Source organism: Salvelinus sp. IW2-2015, linkage group LG8 (genome assembly GCF_002910315.2).
Source record: "Salvelinus sp. IW2-2015 linkage group LG8, ASM291031v2, whole genome shotgun sequence".
Lineage (NCBI taxonomy): Eukaryota > Metazoa > Chordata > Actinopteri > Salmoniformes > Salmonidae > Salvelinus > Salvelinus sp. IW2-2015.
The window spans coordinates 45,631,941-45,651,848 of NC_036848.1; the positions used below are offsets into that span (position 1 = coordinate 45,631,941).

At 41.6% G+C, this 19,908-nt stretch overlaps 1 protein-coding gene across 2 annotated transcripts in view; it reads right to left on the reverse strand.

Annotated features, from left to right (window-relative positions):
* desi2 (desumoylating isopeptidase 2) overlaps positions 1-19,615 on the reverse strand; it is a 50,822-nt gene extending 31,207 nt beyond the window's left edge. The window contains exon 1 of one of the 2 annotated variants that reach the window (XM_023993550.3): positions 19,058-19,603. In XM_023993550.3, coding sequence (XP_023849318.1) covers positions 19,058-19,105 — 48 coding nt within the window. In that variant the 5' untranslated portion in view covers positions 19,106-19,603. Of the gene's footprint in view, positions 1-19,057 lie in introns of both variants that reach the window. The other variant, XM_023993551.3, reaches the window with a different exon arrangement.
* Between the last annotated feature and the right edge of the window lie 293 nt (positions 19,616-19,908).

A 19,908-nucleotide genomic window follows, 5' to 3' on the forward strand; every position in this document is an offset into this window, starting at 1 on the left:
TGGCTGGCTCCTCTGCTGTGTGGCATATTGGCTGTGGCTGTCTGTGTCAGTGCGGAGTGACTCAAGGCCTCTGACAGTCTACTCTGCTCCCACCACATCCAGACACATGCTCTGCTGCTCGTGCAGCCCGCCAAAGGCCCTGGATCGGCTGGAGGCCTCCACAGACCGAATTTCCCTCTGTCTGCTATGAGCAGAAAGCACATGGTGTGTAGAACGAGAGATCCCAATAAACAGGAGATATGTCTGGAAAATGACATAATAGTTTTTCTGAAGCCAGCTCACTGTTAACTTATCAGGCCTAACGAAGCCAAATAGTACCAAAAAAGACCATTTCCAAAAGCACCAGATGGGGCCAATGATTTACACACACACAAGATGACCAATAAGTGGTGCTGTGTTAACAGCCACCGTGCCTCCATCTTGGCACTCCCCACCAGTGTGATATTTTGGAAGTTATAGAAATGCATTTGTCCTCCTGCTCAGTTGTGCACCGGGGCCTCCCACTCTTTCTATTCTGGTTAGAGACAGTTTGCGCTGTTCTGTGAAGGGAGTAGTACACAGCGTTGTACGAGATCTTCAGTGTCTTGGCAATTTCTCGCATGGAATAGCCTTAATTTCTCAAAACAAGAATAGACTGACGAGTTTCAGAAGAAAGGTCTTTGTTTCTGGCCATTTTGAGCCTGTAATCGAACTCACAAATGTTGATGCTCCAGATATTCAACAAGTCTAAAGGAGGCCAGTTTTATTGCTTCTTTAAATCAGCACATGTTTTCAGCTGCGCTAACATAATTGCAAAAGGGTTTTCTAATGATCAATTAGCCTTTTAAAATTATATACTTGGATTAGCTAACACAGCGTTCCATTGAAACACAGGAGTGATGGTTGCTGATAATGGGCCTATGTAGATATTCCATTAAAAAAAATCTGCCATTTCCAGCTACAATAGTCATTCACAACATTAACCATGTCTACACTGTATTTCTGATCAATTTGATGTTATTTTAATGGACCATAAAAAAGTGCTTTTCTTTCAAGGAAATTTCTACGTGATCCCAAACTTTGAATGGTAGTGTATACTTAAAATAAATTGGTTGCAATTTTTATGAGCTGAAATAAAAGATCCCAGAAATTTGATAGCCACAATAATCTTATTTCTGTCAAATTCTTAGCAAAAATTTGTTCATCCTTCCACCGGACAGATGTGGCATATCAAGAAGCTGATCCTCAGTTTCATCAGATTTTAGGGTGGCTGGTTTCAAACAATCCCACAGGTGAAAAAGACAGATGTGGAGGTCCTGGGCTGGAGTGGTTACACATGGTTTGCGGTTGAAGGGCCAAATTGGATGTACTTCCAAATTCTCTAAAACGACGTTGGAGGCGGATTATGGTCGAGAAATTAACATTCAATTATCTGGCAACAGCTCTGGTGGACATTCCTGCAGTCAATATGCCAATTGCACACTCCCTCAGAATTTGAGACATCCGTGGCATTGTGTTGAGTTACAAATCTGCAGATTTTAGAGAGGTCTTTTGTCCCCAGCACAAGGTGCACCTGTTTAATGATCATGCTGGTTAATCAGCTTCTTGATATTCCACACCTGTCAGGAGGATGGATTATCTTGGCAAAGGAGAAATGCTCACTAACAGGGATGTAAACTCATTTGAGCACAATATTTTAGAGAAATAAGCTTTTTGTGCATATGGGACATTTCTGGGATCTATTTCAGCTCATGAAAAATGGGACACTTTCCATGTTGCGTTTATATTTCTGTTCGGTATAATTGCATTCTAAACTGAAGATCATGATTAGCTGATTATTGGAGTCAGGTGTGTTAACTGGGGCTAGGGAAAAAGTTTGACACCAATCAGGCCCCTGAGGACTGGAGTAGCCCATCTCTGAGATTGGACCAGTGTCTCTTGAATTAGAGATGCAGCTGCCTGATCTGTGTCAATGAAGATAGGGAATCCTCAATTTACATCCCCAATCCTCCAAAACATCTGTTAGGGAAAACAGGCCGACAATATCGTCACCAGGGCCCATACATTATGTTCCCCAATGATACATTCCTGTTTGTAGCACAGGATATTAAAATCTATTAGACTACCCACGGTCTCCTGCTGTTAATCTACCATGTTCACGGCAGTGACAACTGCAGACTGATGCTTCTGCTCTGAAGAGGGGAAAGTAGGCTAATTGAAAGAAAAGCTACCATTTTAGAGGGTGTTCTTTCCTACTTACACATTTTCTCTCCATTCCCGCATAAGCACATGAAAAGCAATGATGCATAAACAGAAGCATGCTTGAAACTAACTGGCAGAGCTGTTTTTCCATGCATAAGTGTGTATTTGCATTGCAAAACCAATCAAGATTTGTTTCAAATTGAGAACAGTTAGATAATCTTTTCCATCCCGCTTGACATCTTTAGTCATGCAAATTGAGTACAGGTTCATTTGGAGTGCTAGTAGTATTGCAGAACTTCCATCTGCATTGAAAAATATATATTTTCCCTGTGACATTAGCACTGAGGTTAACATACTATTATTGCGTCTCCCAATTTCCACCGTTGGTAAAGTAGACAGACATGAGTAGTGATGCAGATGCAGGTTGACTCAGTCACTTGTCTAATGTATGCTTGAAATGCTAGGGATAAGCTCTCTTTAGAATCAAAAGGAGAACTTGAATCTGCTCTTTCAGAAAATCTGCCACTAGGCATTTGGTTTGAATAAAGTGAATAACTAGAGACATCTCAGTTTAATTTGGGCATGCTTTTCATCCAAAATTCTGAATGCTGCCCGCTACCCTAGAGAAGTTAAGAACAAATTCTTAGTTACAACGACGGCCTACCCCGGCCAAACCTGGACGACGCTAGGCCAATTGTGCGCCGCCCTATGGGACTCGCAATCACGGCCAAATGTGATGCAACCTGGACTCGAACAAGGTACTGCAGTGACGCCTCTTGCAATGAGATGCAGTGTCTTAGACCACTGCGCCACTTGGGAGCCCTGTATACATCTTGTTTTTATATACTTTTATTTTATTTTGGATCCTGCGGCTTTGTTTGGCTTAGTTGCTGTAAGCGCTGCCGTCTGCCCCGGGATCCTGACAGATTGCTCATAGGGGGACAGACACAGAAGCCCAGCTAGCCTAGCTGGCTCGGCGGTCTCAAATGGAGGTCGCTATATGAACATTTCCAGCGCTGCAGGAGTTGTGTTTACTTTGCTTTGTTCCGGGACAATGTGGACCGCGCTGACTTTCAATGTAGCAACTGCTTGCTTGTGGAGGACTACAGGGGCGAAGTGGCTACTCTTAGCAAGCAGGTAGCAAACCTACACAAGCTACTGGGGAATCCATGACCGCCTACTTTTTATTTCACCCCAGTAGCCGGACGCCGCTCTTGTGGAAGTGGCGCGGCCATGTCGGCTCTCCACAGCGAACTGGCCGGTGCTCAGCAGGGATCCATCCCGAAGGGTTCTCCCCCTTCCCTGGAGAACGGAGCTGTTCTCGACCCAACCAACCAGCCATGGAGATACGTCACTCACCATGGAAGTCAAAGAAAGCGTCCTCTGGCAACTGGGGTCTTCTTGGAGATGTTAAGCCCGGACCTGACACAGACCAGAAAGGGTTTGTCGCCCTGGATCCAGAGTTTCCGGCGCTTTCTTCATTAGCGGCTTCCCATTCGAGATCAGATCCGGAGGTACCCGCGTATTCATCTTCAGTTCTGTCTCCCTCTCCGATGGCTTCTACCTCAGATTCAGATCCTCAGAGCTCCCACCCTCATCAGACCGTGAGTGATTCAACATCACCAACTATCATCGTCGTCAGCTCTATGGTGAGAAACATCTTGGTTTCCAATGCAAAAACCCTGTGCTACCCAGGAGCACGAGTACAGGACATCACATGGCTGATTTCGACTGTTCTACGACAGATGCCGTGACCTGACGCTGTCGTAGTCCATGTGGGGCCAAACGACATCAGGAGTGCTAGCTCGGAACATCCGAAAACTGATTTTACCATTAAAAGACTCCAAAAAAGAGCCAATCATTTCAGGTCCAGTACCATCGTTGGGTGTGAAAGATTCAACAGGCTACTGGGATTACACATCTGCCTAAAATATTACTGTAGCTCTGCTGGAATCATTTTTATAGGTAACTGACAACTTCTGAAAACAGAAAATATTCTACAGGAATGACAGAGTCCATCCAAATCATTTAGGCTCCTGGACTCTGTGCACTCATTTCAAGGCTGCGTTGAAACAATGACCCAAGACCAGCTCAGTTAATCACTACCATTGTGACAATGAGTCATCAAAATGCTGCATTAAATGTACATTATCATAAGGGCGTTGGCAGGAGAGGTCGACCAATTAAATCGGAATGGCCGATTAATTAGGGCCGATTTCAAGTTTTAATAACAATCGGAAATCTGTATTTTTGGACACCGTTTCTTTTATTTTTTTACACCTTTATTTAACTAGGCAAGTCAGTTAAGAACACATTCTTATTTTCAATGACGGCCTAGGAACGGTGGGTTAACTCCCTTGTTCAGGGGCAGAACGACAGATTTTTACCTTGTCAGCTCAGGGATTCAATCTTGCAACCTTACGGTTAACTAGTCCAACGCTCTAACCACCTGATTACATTGCACTCCACGAGGAGCCTGCCTGTTACGCGAATGCAGTAAGAAGCTAAGGTAAGTTGCTAGCTAGCATTAAACTTATCTTATAAAAAACAATCAATCATAAATCACTAGTTAACTACACATGGTAATTGATATTACTAGTTTATCTAGCGTGTCCTGCGTTGCATATAATCGAAGCGGTGCGCATTCGCGAAAAAGGACCGTCGTTGCTCCAACGTGTACCTAACCATAAACATCAATTTGCGAAAAAAAAGCATAATCATTGCACGAATGTACCTATCCATAAACATCAATGCTTTTCATAAAATCAATACACAGAAGTATATATTTTTAAACCTGCATATTTAGCTAAAAGAAATCCAGGTTAGCAGGCAATATTAACCAGGTGAAATTGTGTCACTTCTCTTGCGTTCATTGCAGGCAGAGTCAGGGTATATGCAACAGTTTGGGCCGCCTGGCTCGTTGCGAACTAATTTGCCAGAATTTTACGTAATTATGACATAACACTGAAGGTTGTGCAATGTAAAAGGAATATTTAGACTTATGGATGCCACCCGTTAGATAAAATACGGAACGGTTCCGTATTTCACTGAAAGAATAAACGTTTTGTTTTCGAGATGATAGTTTCCGGATTCGACCATATTCATGACCAAAGGCTCGTATTTGTGTGTTATGTTATAATTAAGTCTATGATTTGATATTTGATAGAACAGTCTGACTGAGCAATGGTAGGCAGCAGCAGGCTTGTTCGCATTCATTCAAACAGCACTTTCGTGCGTTTTGCCAGCAGCTCTTCGCTGTGCTTCAAGCATTGACCTGTTTATGACTTCAAACCTATCAACTCCCAAGATTAGGCTGGTGTAACCGATGTGGCTAGCTAGTTAGCGGGGGTGCGCGCTAATAGCGTTTCAATCGGTGACGTCACTCGCTCTGAGACTTGGAGTAGTTGTTCCCCTTGCTCTGCAAGGGCCGCGGCTTTTGTGGAGCGATGGGTAACGATGCTTCGAAGGTGGCTGTTGTCGATGTGTTCCTGGTTCGAGCCCAGGTAGGGGCGAGGAGAGGGACGGAAGCTATACTGTTACACTGCAATACTAAAGTGCCAATAAGAACATCCAATAGTCAAAGGTATATGAAATACAAATGGTATAGAGAGAAATAGTCTTAATTCCTATAATAACTACAACCTAAAACTTCTTACCTGGAAATATTGAAGACTCATGTTAAAAGGAACCACCAGCTTTCATATGTTCTCATGTTCTGAGCAAGGAACTTAAACGTTAGCTTTCTTACATGGCACATATTGCACTTTTACTTTCTTCTCCAACACTTTGTTTTTGCATTATTTAAACCAAATTGAACATGTTTCATTATTTATTTGAGGCTAAATTTATTTTATTGATGTATTAAGTTAAAATAAGTGTTCATTCAGTATTGTTGTAAATGTCATTATTACAAATAAATAAATAAATATTTGAAAAATATTTTGTATTTCTTTTTTTAAAATTTTAATTATTGTTATTTTTATCTTTTAAAATTGTCTTTTTTCTTATTATTTTATTGATTTTTTTGTATTATTATTATTTTTTTTATTATTATTATTATTTTTTAATCGGCCGATTAATCGGTATCGGCTTTTTTTGGTCCTCCAATAATCAGTATCGGTGTTGAAAAATCATAAAATCGGTCGACCTCTAGTTGGCAGACAATGTAAGTAACTTAATTTGTCCCTCGAACTGCCGTGAATACTTTTGTTGATCCTACAGCTATTGTATGCATTAATCATGTGCCTATGAACTATGAGTTATACTGTTAGCATTGAGGTGGTGTGCCCTACTAGGAAGACCACTGTGTGCAGCTCACCCTGCACTATCAGCTCCAATATAAATAACATGAGCAAGTCTACTTCTGATAAGCTTCCCAGTAAAGCATTAAAAACAATCAAGCAACCCAGAAGTGCTAAAAATAGCCAATATTAACATTTGCAGCCTGAGAAACAAGGTCCATGAAGTCAATAACTTGCTTCTAACAGATGACATTCATATTCTGACCATCTAAAACTCACTTAGATAATACCTTTGATGATACAGTGGTAGCAATACATGGTTATAACATCTACCGAAAAGACAGAAATGCCAACGGGGACAGTGTTGCGGTCTATATTCAGAACCACATTCCTGTAAAGCTTAGAGATGATCTCATGTTAAATACTGTTGATGTAATATGGCAATAGGTTCATCTGCCTCACCACCTTAAGCCCATTCTTGTGGGAAGCTGCTATAGACCAAGTGCTAACAGTCAGTTTCTGGATAATGCGTGTGAAATACTTGATAATGTATGTGATATCAACAGAGAAGTATATTTTCTGGGTGATTTAAATATTGACTGGCTCTCATCAAGCTGCACACTCAAGTTTTTTTTTTTTTAACTAACCAGTGCCTGCAACCTGTTCAGGTTATCGGTCAACCTACCAGGGTAGTCACAAACAGCACAGGAATGAAATCATCAACATGTATTGATCGCATCTTTACTAATGCTGTAAAAAAATTTTTTAAAGCAGATTCCAAATCCATAGGCTGTAGTGACCACAATATAGTAGCCATAATTAAGAAAACCAAAGTCCCAAAGGCTGGGGCTAATATAGTGTATAAGATGTCATATACAACAAGTTTTGTATTGATTCATATGATGTTAACAATATTTGCTGGTCTGTGGTATGTAATGAGGAGCAACCAGACGCTGCACTTGACACATTTATGAAATTGCTTATTCCAGTTACTAATAAGCACGCACCCATTAAAAAAATGACTGTAAAAACTTTTAAATCCCCTTGGATTGATGAGGAATTGAACAATTGTATGGTTGAGAGGGATGAGGCAAAAGGTACTGCAAATTAAGAAATCATGTGACTAAACTAAATAAAAAATAAACTATACTATGAAAAAATATATATATTAAAGAATTATTCTAAAAAGCTTTGGAGCACATTAAAATAAAATTGTGAAAAAAGGCTAACTCGGCTCCATCATTCAGTTAATCAGGTGGCTCATTCATCACAAAACCCAATGATATTGCCAACTACTTTAATGACTTGTTTCATTGGCAAGATAAGCAATTGTAGGTATGACATGCCAGCAACAAATGCTGACACTACACAGCCAAGAATATCTGACCAAATTATGGAAGACAAGAATTGTACTTTTGAATTCCATCAATGACAAGCCACCGGGGTCTGACAGTCTGGGTGGGAAATTACTGAGGATAATGGCGGACGATATTGCCATATCTTCAATTTAAGCCTACTAGAAAGTATGTGCCCTCAGGCCTGGAGGGAAGCTAAAGTCATACCACTACCTAAGAACACTGTAATGACTGCAACACTTAACAAAGAGCTGCAGTTAGTTTCGGAATGGGAAGCAAGGAATAAGTTAGTCATACATTTATCCAAAAATAATAGCATTGTATTTGGGACAAAACATTTACTAAACCTCAACTTCATCTTGTAATGAATAATGTAGAAATTGAGCAAGTTGAGGTGACTAAACTGCTTGGAGTAACCCTGGATTGTAAACTGTTACGGTCAAAACATATTGATACAACAGTAGCAAAGATGGGGAGAAGTCTGTCCATAATAAAGCGCTGCTCTGCCTTCTTAACAACACCATCAACAAGGCAGGTCCTACAGGGCCTAGTTTTGTCACACCTAGACTACTGTTCAGTATTATTTTTCTTTTCACCTTTATTTAATCAGGTAGGCCAGTTGAGAACAAGTTCTCATTTACAACTGCGACCTGGCCAAGATAAAGCAAAGCAGTGCGACAAACAACAACAGGGTTACACATGGGATAAACAAACACACAGTCAATAACACAATAGAAAAATCTGTATACAGTGTGTGCAAATGAAGGAGGTAAGGCAATAAATAGAACAATAGTGGCGAAGTAATCATAATTTAGCAATTTACACTGGAGTGATAGATGTGCAGATGAGGATGTGCAAGTAGGAATACTGGTGTGCAAAAGAGCAGAAAAACAAAAACAAATATGGGGATGAGGTAGGTAGTTGGATGGGCTATTTACAGACGGGCTGTGTACAGCTGCAAAGATAAGTAAGCTGCTCTGACAGCTGACGCTTAAAGTTAGTGAGGGAGATATAAGTCTCCAACTTCAGAGATTTTTGCAATTTGTTCCAGTCATTGGCAGCAGAGAACTGGAAGGAAAGACGGCCAAAGGTGGAGTTGGCTTTGGGGATGACCAGTGAAATATACCTGCTGGAGCGCGTGCTACGGGTGGGTGTTGCAATGGTGACCAGTGAGCTGAGATAAGGCGGAGCTATACCTAGCAAAGACTTGTAGATGACCTAGAGCCAGTGGGTTTGGCGTCAAATATGTAGCGAGGACCAGCCAACAAGAGCATACAGGTCGCAGTGGTGGGTAGTATATGGGGCTTTGGTGACAAAACAGATGGCACTGTGATAGACAACATCCAATTTGCGGAGTAGAGTGTTGGAAGTCCAAGTCAAGGATCGGTAGGATAGTCAGTTTTACGAGGGTAAACTTGGCAGCATGAGTGAAGGAGGCTTTGTTGTGAAATAGGAAGCCGATTCTAGATTTAACTTTGGATTGGAGATGCTTAATGTGAGTCTGGAAGGAGAGTTTACAGTCTAACCAGACACCTAGGTATTTGTAGTTGTTCACATATTCTAAGTCAGAACCGTCCAGAGTAGTGATGCTAGTCGGGCGGGTGGGTGTGGGCAGCGATCGGTTGAAGAGCATGCATTTAGTTTTACAAGCATATAAGAGCAGTTGGAGGCCACGGAAGGAGTGTTATATGGCATTGAAGCTAGTTTGGAGGTTGGATAACTGTGTCCAAAGAAGGGCCAGATGTATACAGAATGGTGTCATCTGCGTATAGGTGGATCAAAGAAACACCAGCAGCAAGAGCGACATCATTGATATATACAGAGAAGAGAGTCGGCCCGGGAATTGAACCCTGTGGCACCCCCATAGAGACTGCCAGAGGTCCGGACAACAGGCTCTCCGATTTGACACACTGAACTCTAACTGAGAAGTAGTTTGTGAACCAGGCGAGGCTGTCACTAGAGAAACCAAGGCTGTTGAGTCTGCCAATAAGAATACAGTGATTGACAGAGTCGAAAGCCTTAGTCAGGTCGATGAAGACGGATGCACAGTACTTTCATTTATCGATGGCGGTTATGATATCGTTTAGCACCTTGAGCGTGGCTGAGGAGTACCCGTGACCAGCTCGGAAACCAGATTGCATAGCGGAGAAGATACAGTGGGATTCGAAATGGTCAGTGATCTGTTTGTTCACTTGGCTTTCAAAGACTTTAGAAAGGCAGGGCAGGATGGATATACAGTTGAAGTCGGAAGTTTACATACACATAGGTTGGAGTCATTAAAACTCGTTTTTTCAACCACTCCACAAATTTCTTGTTAACAAACTCTAGAATTTGGCAAGTCGGTTAGGACATCTACTTTGTGCACGACAAGTCATTTTTCCAACAATTGTTTACAGACAGATTAGTTCACTGTATGACAATTCCAATGGGCCAGAAGTTTACATACACTAAGTTGACTGTGCCTTTAAATAACTTGGAAAATTCCAGAAAATGATTTCATGGCTTTAGAAGCTTCTGATAGGCTAATGTACATCATTTGAGTCAATTGGAGGTGTATCTGTGGATGTATTTCAAGGCCTACCTTCAAACTCAGTGCCTCTTTGCTTGACATCATGGGAAAACGCAGCAGTCATACTGCTCAGGAAGGAGATGCGTTCTGTCTCCTAGAGATGTATGTATTTTGGTGCAAAGAAGTGCAAATCGATCCCAGAACAACAGCAAAGAACCTTGTGAAGATGTTGGAGGAAACAGGTGCAAACATATATCTATATCCACAGTAAAACGAGTCCTATATCGACATAACCTGAAAGGCCGCTCAGCAAGGAAGAAGCCACTGCTCCAAAACCGCCATAAAAGCCAGACTACGGTTTGCAACTGCACATGGGGACAAAGATCGTACTTTTTGGAGAAATGTCCTCTGGTCTGTGAAAACAAAAATAGAACTGTTTGGCCATAATGACCATCGTTAAGTTTGGAGGAAAAAGGGGGGGGCTTGTAAGCCGAAGAACACTATCCGAACCGTGAGGCACGAGGATGGCAGCATCATGTTGTGGAGGTGCTTTGCTGCAGGAGAGACTGGTGCACTTCACAAAATAGATGGCATCATGGGATGTAAAATTATGTGGATATATTGAAGCAACATCTCAAGACATCAGTCAGGAAGTTAAAGCTTGGTCGCAAATGGATCTTCCAAATGGACATACTTCCAAGATTGTGGCAAAATGGCTTAAGGACAACAAAGTCAAGGTATTGGGTGGCCATCAAAGCCCTGACCTCAATCCCATAGAACATTTGTGGGCAGAACTGAAAAAGCGTGTGCGAGCAAGGAGGCTCAACCTGACTCAGTTACACCAGCTCTGTCAGGAGGAATGGGCCAAAATACACCCAACTTATTGTGGGAAGCTTGTGGAAGGCTACCCAAAACATTTGACCCCAGTCAACAATTTAAAAGGCAATGCTACCAAAGACTAATTGAGTGTATGTAAACTTCTGACACTGGGAATGTGATGAAAGAAATAAAACTTAAATAAATCATTCTCTTTACTATTATTCTGAATATCACATTCCTAATTTTTACTAGGATTAATGTCAGGAATTGTGAAAAACTGAGTTTAAATGTATATGGCTAAGGTGTATGTAAACTTCAACCGTAGGTCTGTAACAGTTTGGGTCTAGAGTGTCTCCCCCTTTGAAGAGGGGGATGACCACGGCCGATTCCAATCTTTAGGAATCTCAGACGATACGAAAGAGAGGTTGAACAGACTAGTAATAGGGGTTGCAAGAATGGCGGCGGATCATTTTTGGAAGAGAGGGTCCAGATTGTCTAGCCCAGCTGATTTGTAGGGATCCAGATTTTGCAGCTCTTTCCGAACATCAGCTATCTGGCTTGGTGACGGAGAAGCGGGGGTGTGGGGGGGGCTTGGGGTAGTTGCGGGGGGTGCAGAGCTGTTGGCCAGGGGTAGCCAGGTGGAAAGCATGGCTAGCCTTAGAGAAATGCTTATTGAGATTCTCGATTATCGTAGATTTATCAGTGGTGACAGTGTTTCCTAGTCTCAGTGCAGTGGGCAGCTGGGAGGAGGTGCTCTTATTCTCCATGGATTTTACAGTGTCCCAAAACTTTTGGGAATTTGTGCTGCAGGATGCAAATTTCTGTTTGAAAAAGCTAGTCTTTGCTTTCCTAACTGACTGCGTATATTGGTTCCTGATTTCCCTGAAAAGTTGCATATTGCGGGGACTATTCGATGCTAATGCAGTACGCCGCAGGATGTTTGTGTGCTGATCAAGGGCAGTCAAGTCTGGAGTGAACCAAGGGCTATATCTGTTCTTAGTTCTCAATTTTTTTGAATGGGGCATGCTTATTTAAGATGGTGAGAAAAGCACTTTTAAAGAACAACCAGGCATCCTCTACTGACGGGATGAGGTCAATATCCTTACAGGATACCCGGGCCAGGTCGATTAGAACGGCCTGCTCGTAGAAGTGTTTTAGGGAGCGTTTGACAGTGATGAGGGGTGGTCGTTTGACCGCGGACCCATAAAGGACGCAGGCAATGAGGCAGTGATCGCTGAGGTCAAGTTTGAAAACAGCAGAGGTGTATTTAAAGGGCAAGTTGGTCAGGATGATATCTATGAGGGTGCCCATGTTTACAGATTTGAGGTTTTACCTGGTAGGTTCTTTGATCATTTGTGTGAGATTGAGGGCATCTAGCTTAGATTGTAGGACGGCCAGGGTGTTAAGCATATCGCAATTTAGGTCACCTAGCAGTACGAACTCTGACGATAGATGGGGGGGGGGCAATCAATTCACATATGGTGTCCAGGGCACAGCTGGGAGCTGAGGGGGGTCTATAACAAGCGGCAACAGTGAGGGACTTATTTCTGGAGAGATGGATCTTTAAAAGTAGAAGCTTGAACTGTTTGGGCATAGACCTGGATAGTATGACAGAACTCTGCAGGCTCTCTCTACAGTAGATTGCAATTCCGCCCCCTTTAGCAGTTCTGTCTTGTAGTGTGGTCAGGTGCCACAGAGGGACTAAGGAAAATTGCAATTGGCTCAGAACAGGGCAGCACGACTGGCCCTTAAAAGTACAGGGAGCGCTAACAACATGTATGTCAATCTCTCCTGGCTCAAAGTGGAAGAAAGATTGACTTCATCACTACTTGTTTTCGTAAGAGGTGTTGACAAGCTGAAATTACCGAGCTGTCGGACACCCATGCATACCCAACAAGACATGCCACCAGAGGTCTCTTCACAGTCCCTAAGTCCAGGACAGACTATGGGAGGCGCACAGTACTACATAGAACTCTATTCCACATCAGGTAACTGATACAAGCAGTAGAACCAGATTTTTTTTTGCTCTGCATGGGTAACGCTGCTTCGAGGGTGGCTGCCCAGGTAGGAGCGAGAAGAGGGAGGGAAGCTATACTGTTACACTGGCAAAACTAAAGTGCCTATACGAACATCCAATAGTCAAAGGTATATGAAATACAAATGGTAGAGAGAGAAATAGTCCTATAATTCCTATAATAACTACAACCTAAAACTTCTTACCTGGAAATATTGAAGACTCATGTTAAAAGGAACCACCAGCTTTCATATGTTCTCATGTTCTGAGCAAGGAACTTAAACGTTAGCTTTTTTACATGGCACATATTGCACTTTTACTTTCTACTCCAACACTTAGTTTTTGCCGTATTTAAACCAAATTGAACATGTTTCATTATTTATTTGAGGCTAAATTGATTTTATTGATGTATTATATTAAGTTAAAATAAGTGTTCATTCAGTATTGTTGTAATTGTCATTATTACAAATAAATAAATAAATATAATACATTTTTAAAAAATCAGCCGATTAATTGGTATCGGCTTTTTTTGGTCCTCCAATAAATCGGTATCGGCGTTGAAAAATCATAATCGGTCGACCTCTACTAGGTATATGCCTTATCTCAGCTCACTGGTCACCACAGCAACACCCACCTGTAGCACGCGCACCATCAGGTATATTTCTCTGGTCATCCCCAAAGCCACCACCTGCTTTCCTTCCAGTTCTCTGCTGCCAATGACTGGAACGAATTGCAAAAGTCACTGAAGCTGGAGACTTACATCTCCCTCACTATAACTATAAGCATCAGCTGTCAGAGCAGCTTCCCGATCACTGCACTTGTACACAGCCCATCTGTAAATAGCCCACCCAACTACCTCATCTCCATAGTTATTTTTTTGCTCTTTTGCACCCTAGTATCTCTACTTGCACATCATCATCTCCACATCTATCACCCCAGTTGTAATGCTAAATTGTAATTATTTCACCACTATGGCCTATTTATTGCCTTTCTACATTTGCACACACTGTATATACATTTTTCTATTGTGTTATTGACTATACGTTTGTTTATCCCATGTGTAACTCTGTTGTTGTTTTTGTCACACTGCTTTGATTTATCTTGGCTAGGTCGCAGTTGTAAATGAGAACTTGTTCTCAACTAGCCTACATGGTTAAATAAAGGTGAAATACATTTATTTGTATTACTTTCAAGCCCTTTACCAACAATGCAGTTAAGAGCAAAAAAATAAATGATAATAATTAAAGAGCAGCAATAAAATAACAGTAGCGAGGCTATATACAGGGGGTACCGGTACAGAGTCAATGTACGTGGGCACAGTCATCTCTTTACAGGAATACTTTGGGGGGGGGGGGGGGAAACATTAGATGGCTATAATTGTATCACTCAGACTTCCAAGTACAGACCATAGCATTGCAAATAGACTAAAATAGCACAGACGCTTTCATATGCAGCAACACCTAGAAGGGAAAAACGCAAAACAGAAGCGGTTACTACAGCTGAGGGCGTACACACTACACTAACACCTTCTCCTCCTCAGCTTTGAATCCCTCTGACCCCAATTACTTTAAAGCTTATTAAAGGCATCCTTCAAAGTGCAGAGAGAGGTTGGCCTCCCAGCTCTGTGATTATGAGCAGGCCTGTCTGGCACTGTTCTAATGTGATTCTAAGTGGAGCTGGAGAGCTCTGTCTATCCAGGGGAAAGGTCCTCAGACTCCCAATGCTGAATAAACTAGTCTGGCTGAAGCCGCTATCATTAAGCAGGCAGGGAGATTTCCTATCAAAAACAAATCGCAAGCCTATTTGACTTTTTTTATTCAATACATGATGGCTGGCTAATGGGGGAAAAAAGATCCCAAGTCAACCCATATCAGCCAGACAACCCCTGTGAGTATCCGGCATGTGATTTGAACACGTTTCCAGAATTTGAGACACTGCAACGCAAAAAATGGGCCGTGTGAATGCTCTCTCCTCGGCTAATCCTAATACCAGTTCATCTTGACAAGGCAAATGGTATCACCACGAACAGGTGGCGCACAGTATAATTTCCTAATTAACCAAGGTTGCAAAAACACTCAACTCTCCAAGGGAAATCCAGTTATGCAGGAGAAATTATATGCACTGGAGTTTCATCGCTCTTTATTCGATCAACCACTGTACACTAATTGGGGGAGTCAATGAATGAATCATCGAGCGAGCCTATCTTAAAACAGCATCAGTGTCTTAACCATCAGTCTGAGTCACACAACAACAACCTCTCAGTATTGTGTTGGTCATGAAATGATCTGTGTGAAAACTGTAAGAGGGGAGGGAAGAAAAACACCAGACTAAAGCTGCGAGAGAGCTACTTAATGCTCAGTAGCAATGCAATTTCTCTTGATTATGAAAATGTGTCATCCATAGTCCATGGATAATGTAACGTATGCTTACAATGCATGCATGAATTAAAAAGCATCAATGAGACAAAGGAAAGACAGATTCCCCTCAATGGCTCATTTCTGCAGCAGCCATTGAAGGAAAAACAGAGCCTGATTCCATTAGGACTAGGATGTAGGAGCTCATCCCCCTCAGGACACATGAAAAGCCCTTTTTTCCCCTGTGCTGCTGCTTTCCTCCTGATGGGAGCCTGCAGGAGCAATGAGACTCCTGTCAGATAGATCTAAAGCAGAGAAAGGAGAGCACAACAACCCCAATCTGCAAATATTTAACAGCTGACATGCTGGGATGCTGCTCCTAGTCAAACAAGCCCTGGGCTTTCCCCAGATCTGATTGAGATATACCTCCCTGGCTTGGTTTCTCTGTGAAAGGGAAAGGCAATATGGATAGAGTGGGGTGAGATGAATCACAAGGGTGGAGAGGCATCAGGCATCCAGACACTGGCTTGATGTGAGAATGTAGGTTGAGGTCTCTCCTGTTCATTTCCTAAACGTACATGTACCGCCACTGTTATTTGATTGAAGGACAGAGGGGTTTGTTGCTTTGAGAGTGCACTTATTTCCCATAGGATGTTGGGTTAAGGTGGCAATAAATCTCCCGTTGCCTTTTCGCTTCTCCTTCCAGATCACAAAATAAACCAACAGGCTATATGGCAATAGCCTATATAAAATCAGGTCTAAATGAGCTCATGATAATCACAACCTACCTCAACTCGCCCACCCCCAAAAAATTAAATCTATCCAAATTACCTTTGTAATTTTCTCGACTTGTTCCTATTGTATGTCTGCCTCATAGCGGAAGGAGCCTCACAATGGTGGAACATTTTGAATCCGGTGAGTTCCAAGAAACTCATAATGAGGTAGGCTACTACTGAGTACTAACAAGGCTAGCTCACTTACTGAGCAAGTGAAATCAATACCATTAGATGTCTGCAGGCTACCTACCCCCACTAAGGTTACCACATTTGCTGTGTCCAAGGTTCAGTCAGGCCAATGTCAATGAGCTAATAAAGGGTGTGGAATGTGGATACAGCAGGATGGGTATACAAGATGCTCAAGTAGGCTACAGATCTTTAATTGGCAAATAGTGAATGAAAAAGGAGGCTTAATAAACTGAAAACCAATCAGAAGAACAGACAGTAGAATTTTGGTCCAACATAATGGTCATCCCCTCAGCTGGCTAGGCGACTGTGCTTGGAGGAGGTATGACAATGTCCAGTCATGGACATTGGCCAGTCATGTGAAAGAAGAGATGCTGTCACTGTCCAGAGATGGCTAATGGCCAACCATGCGGGAGAGAGAAGACCTCTTACCATGCCTTCTGTGGCTAGCATGACAGATTTGTAGGCCTCACCCCTGGCAGTGCTGACAATGTGCACACACAAAGACAGGCATTCCATCAGCAGCCTCTATGAGCAAGATCCAATAAAATAGAGCTAATAACTTATGGAGCCTGTACCTTGTGGCAAACACAAGCAAAGCCAAATATGAAAAGGCTCAGTCTTTTTTTACATGTCCAATTTGAAGAGAAAATATTTGGGGTTCTATTCAATCCGTAACACAGACATTCAGCTTTACAGCATGATTAAAATAGAGGCAAAGTTCCCACGTTAGGGGAGACTGTATTCACAGTAAATGCTGCAGATGTCAGCTAAATCAGAAATTACATTTAAATTCAGTGATAAAGATTGAATAGAGCCCTTTAGGCTACGTTTCAATGTGGTGAACCTAATCTTTAAACTATAGCCATAAAGCCCATTACTGTTAGTGCAAGTGAGTGATATAGGCTATCATACAAAAGGGAATCAACACTAAAAGATCCTCTAAATAGATCAGAGGACATTTAATGCAAATACTGTACAACTATAAAACAGTAGGATAAGCTGAACCAGCCTATGCATACAAGACTAACTTGGCCACTTAGACAGTCCTGTGCCAAACTCATTCAGTGTCAGTTTACATCTCATCAACAACAGGACAGGTGGTGTCAAGCAGCAGCCATCTAAAACACCACATTCAGTCAGCCTATTTTAAAAGCATGGTAAATCCATTCACTTGAGTCAATGTGCAGACATCAAGACTGAGAGACAAGGTTAACAAGAAATGTCACACAGCAACATAAATCCACCATTGAAACAAGACACAAACACCAGCAAACAAATTATTAAAGTTCCAAAACACCCATTAATAGCCTACATTTTTTCCACTTGGTTGTCATCCACAGCTATGATACTCAAGCCAGAATGCAATTTACCAATCTAACAAGCACCATGCTTGGATAAGCTTGACAGGCAAACTGAGTGTCCAGTACTTTGGGTCAGCTGAAAGGTTAAACAGGACTGGTGAAGTCTGAAATACAACCTTTCCAGCAAACCAGAGCTATGGAACCTAGAACACGGGAGCTATTGAGTTAGACTGGGAGGAAAGAGGTGACACTCCAAAAGCATTGGTCATTGACATAAGGAGCTTTTATTTATTAATTACTTTATTGTTCTGAAGACCTCTGCACTCTTCCAATAGTAGTCTGCTCCTTAAAACAGGAGATACTATAATAACCAAGTCCCGATTCAATTGCTTAAGGATGAGCATTGTGAGGTGTAAAGATCATTCACATCAACGTTCTGACAGACCGTTTAAGAGAATTACTGGGCAAATATTTTACTAATAATAATTTGGTATCCTTTAGACAGTATTGAACTGTATTTACATATTCCTGTCATGAAATCAAACAGACAACTACAGCTATTAGAATGTTGTGGCTTAATACATTTAAACACCGGACCACATTGGGGTAGACCTCAAATTCAAATACTTTTTTGTTGCTACATTGTGGGTAATGTTTTACCCATAGTCTGCTTAACAGGGCCTAGGCTAATCAGGGTCAGTCAGCAGCAGATTTGTAGAGAAACACACTCATCTCGCACAGCTCCTAATATGGACATTCAACTTAAATTGTTCATTCACAGGATAACAAGCCAACTTCATGATACATTATTCAATGTCTGTCATTTGTATACATGTGTTTTCAATCAGACAGGTAATTATATATAAAGTAGTAAAGTACATAAATATACTTTTTAAACATTTTGGTCACTCTTAGTAACGTTAGTAAACTAATTTGGAAGATGTTGAGTCCAAAAATCTGGTTTCCAACCGACGGCAAATTTTGATTTAGACAAATTAACAAAACAGATGCCCCAGGGACAAACATCCTGATCCTGGCTGGCAGCCTAACTAAACCGTTAGTTTGGGGGTTAACATTTCCATAGCCATACAGCAGCCATAGTTCGGGGATCTTGCAATGCTCCATACATCCTCAGTTTCAGACACGAATCTTGTTAGCTAGCTGGAGAGCTAGCTCACTTTATAGCCAACTTAGCTCGCCAATTAAATAACGTTACCGAGTTAGTAATAGCTGCGAGTTAGTGTATTCTGGTAAGTGTGTTCTTAAATGTACCGTATGCAGTTAATGAAAATTATACCTTTACCTTCACACAACTTACCATATCATAGACGTTCAAAATTATCGGCTCGTTTGCCATCACTGGCATCAGGAATTTCTTCGGATCCTGGTGCACTTTCGCCAGTTTGCTTCGAGCCACACACCCTCTTCTAGTTAACTAGTAATCTTTTTTTCTCTAGTTAGCTTGCTAACTACTTGACTTAGTTAATCGTACTAACAGGCAAATTAAACATTCAGTTCACCACAAGAGCCCCGCATCCGAAAGCTTTGTCCAATTTTCTCCATAAGCAAACAGCTGTGCACGGCAGTCGGCTAGCTGGCAGGCTAGCTACTGGAGACAGTTCGCGATGAAAGGGAGTCGTTAACGAAAGTGAATATTTTCTGCGTGAAATTGCCATTCAAACACCAAAATGACATTTCTTCTAATAAACCCAAATCATGTATACTACTTTCCAAGTATAATTTTTTCCCCCCACAAAAATATCCAAATGAAAATCGACTATATTCTCAGGTAACGGATGGCCACTGTTGTGCTGTTTCGAACGATACATCGACAGTCGTTTAGTCAACCTGGAAATCGCTGATGAGATTGACAGGATCGGCTATCCATTACTCAACCTAACATTTCTAAATACAACATTTTATGAAGCCTCAGAAATTTTGTCAAATAGCTATTGCTTTAAATGATCCAGCCAATCTAGCAAAATCGTCATGAAAATTGAAGGTTAGACATAACTACCCAGCCTTGGTTTATATTCTCCTTGGTTTATTATCAATTATTTTAAAGAGTACTCATATACCAAGAAATAAAGATACAAAAAGTTCAACATTACTTTTAGGATTGGTTCTTAAACATCAGTCTTTAGGTGTCTTTTGGCAAACTCCAAGCGA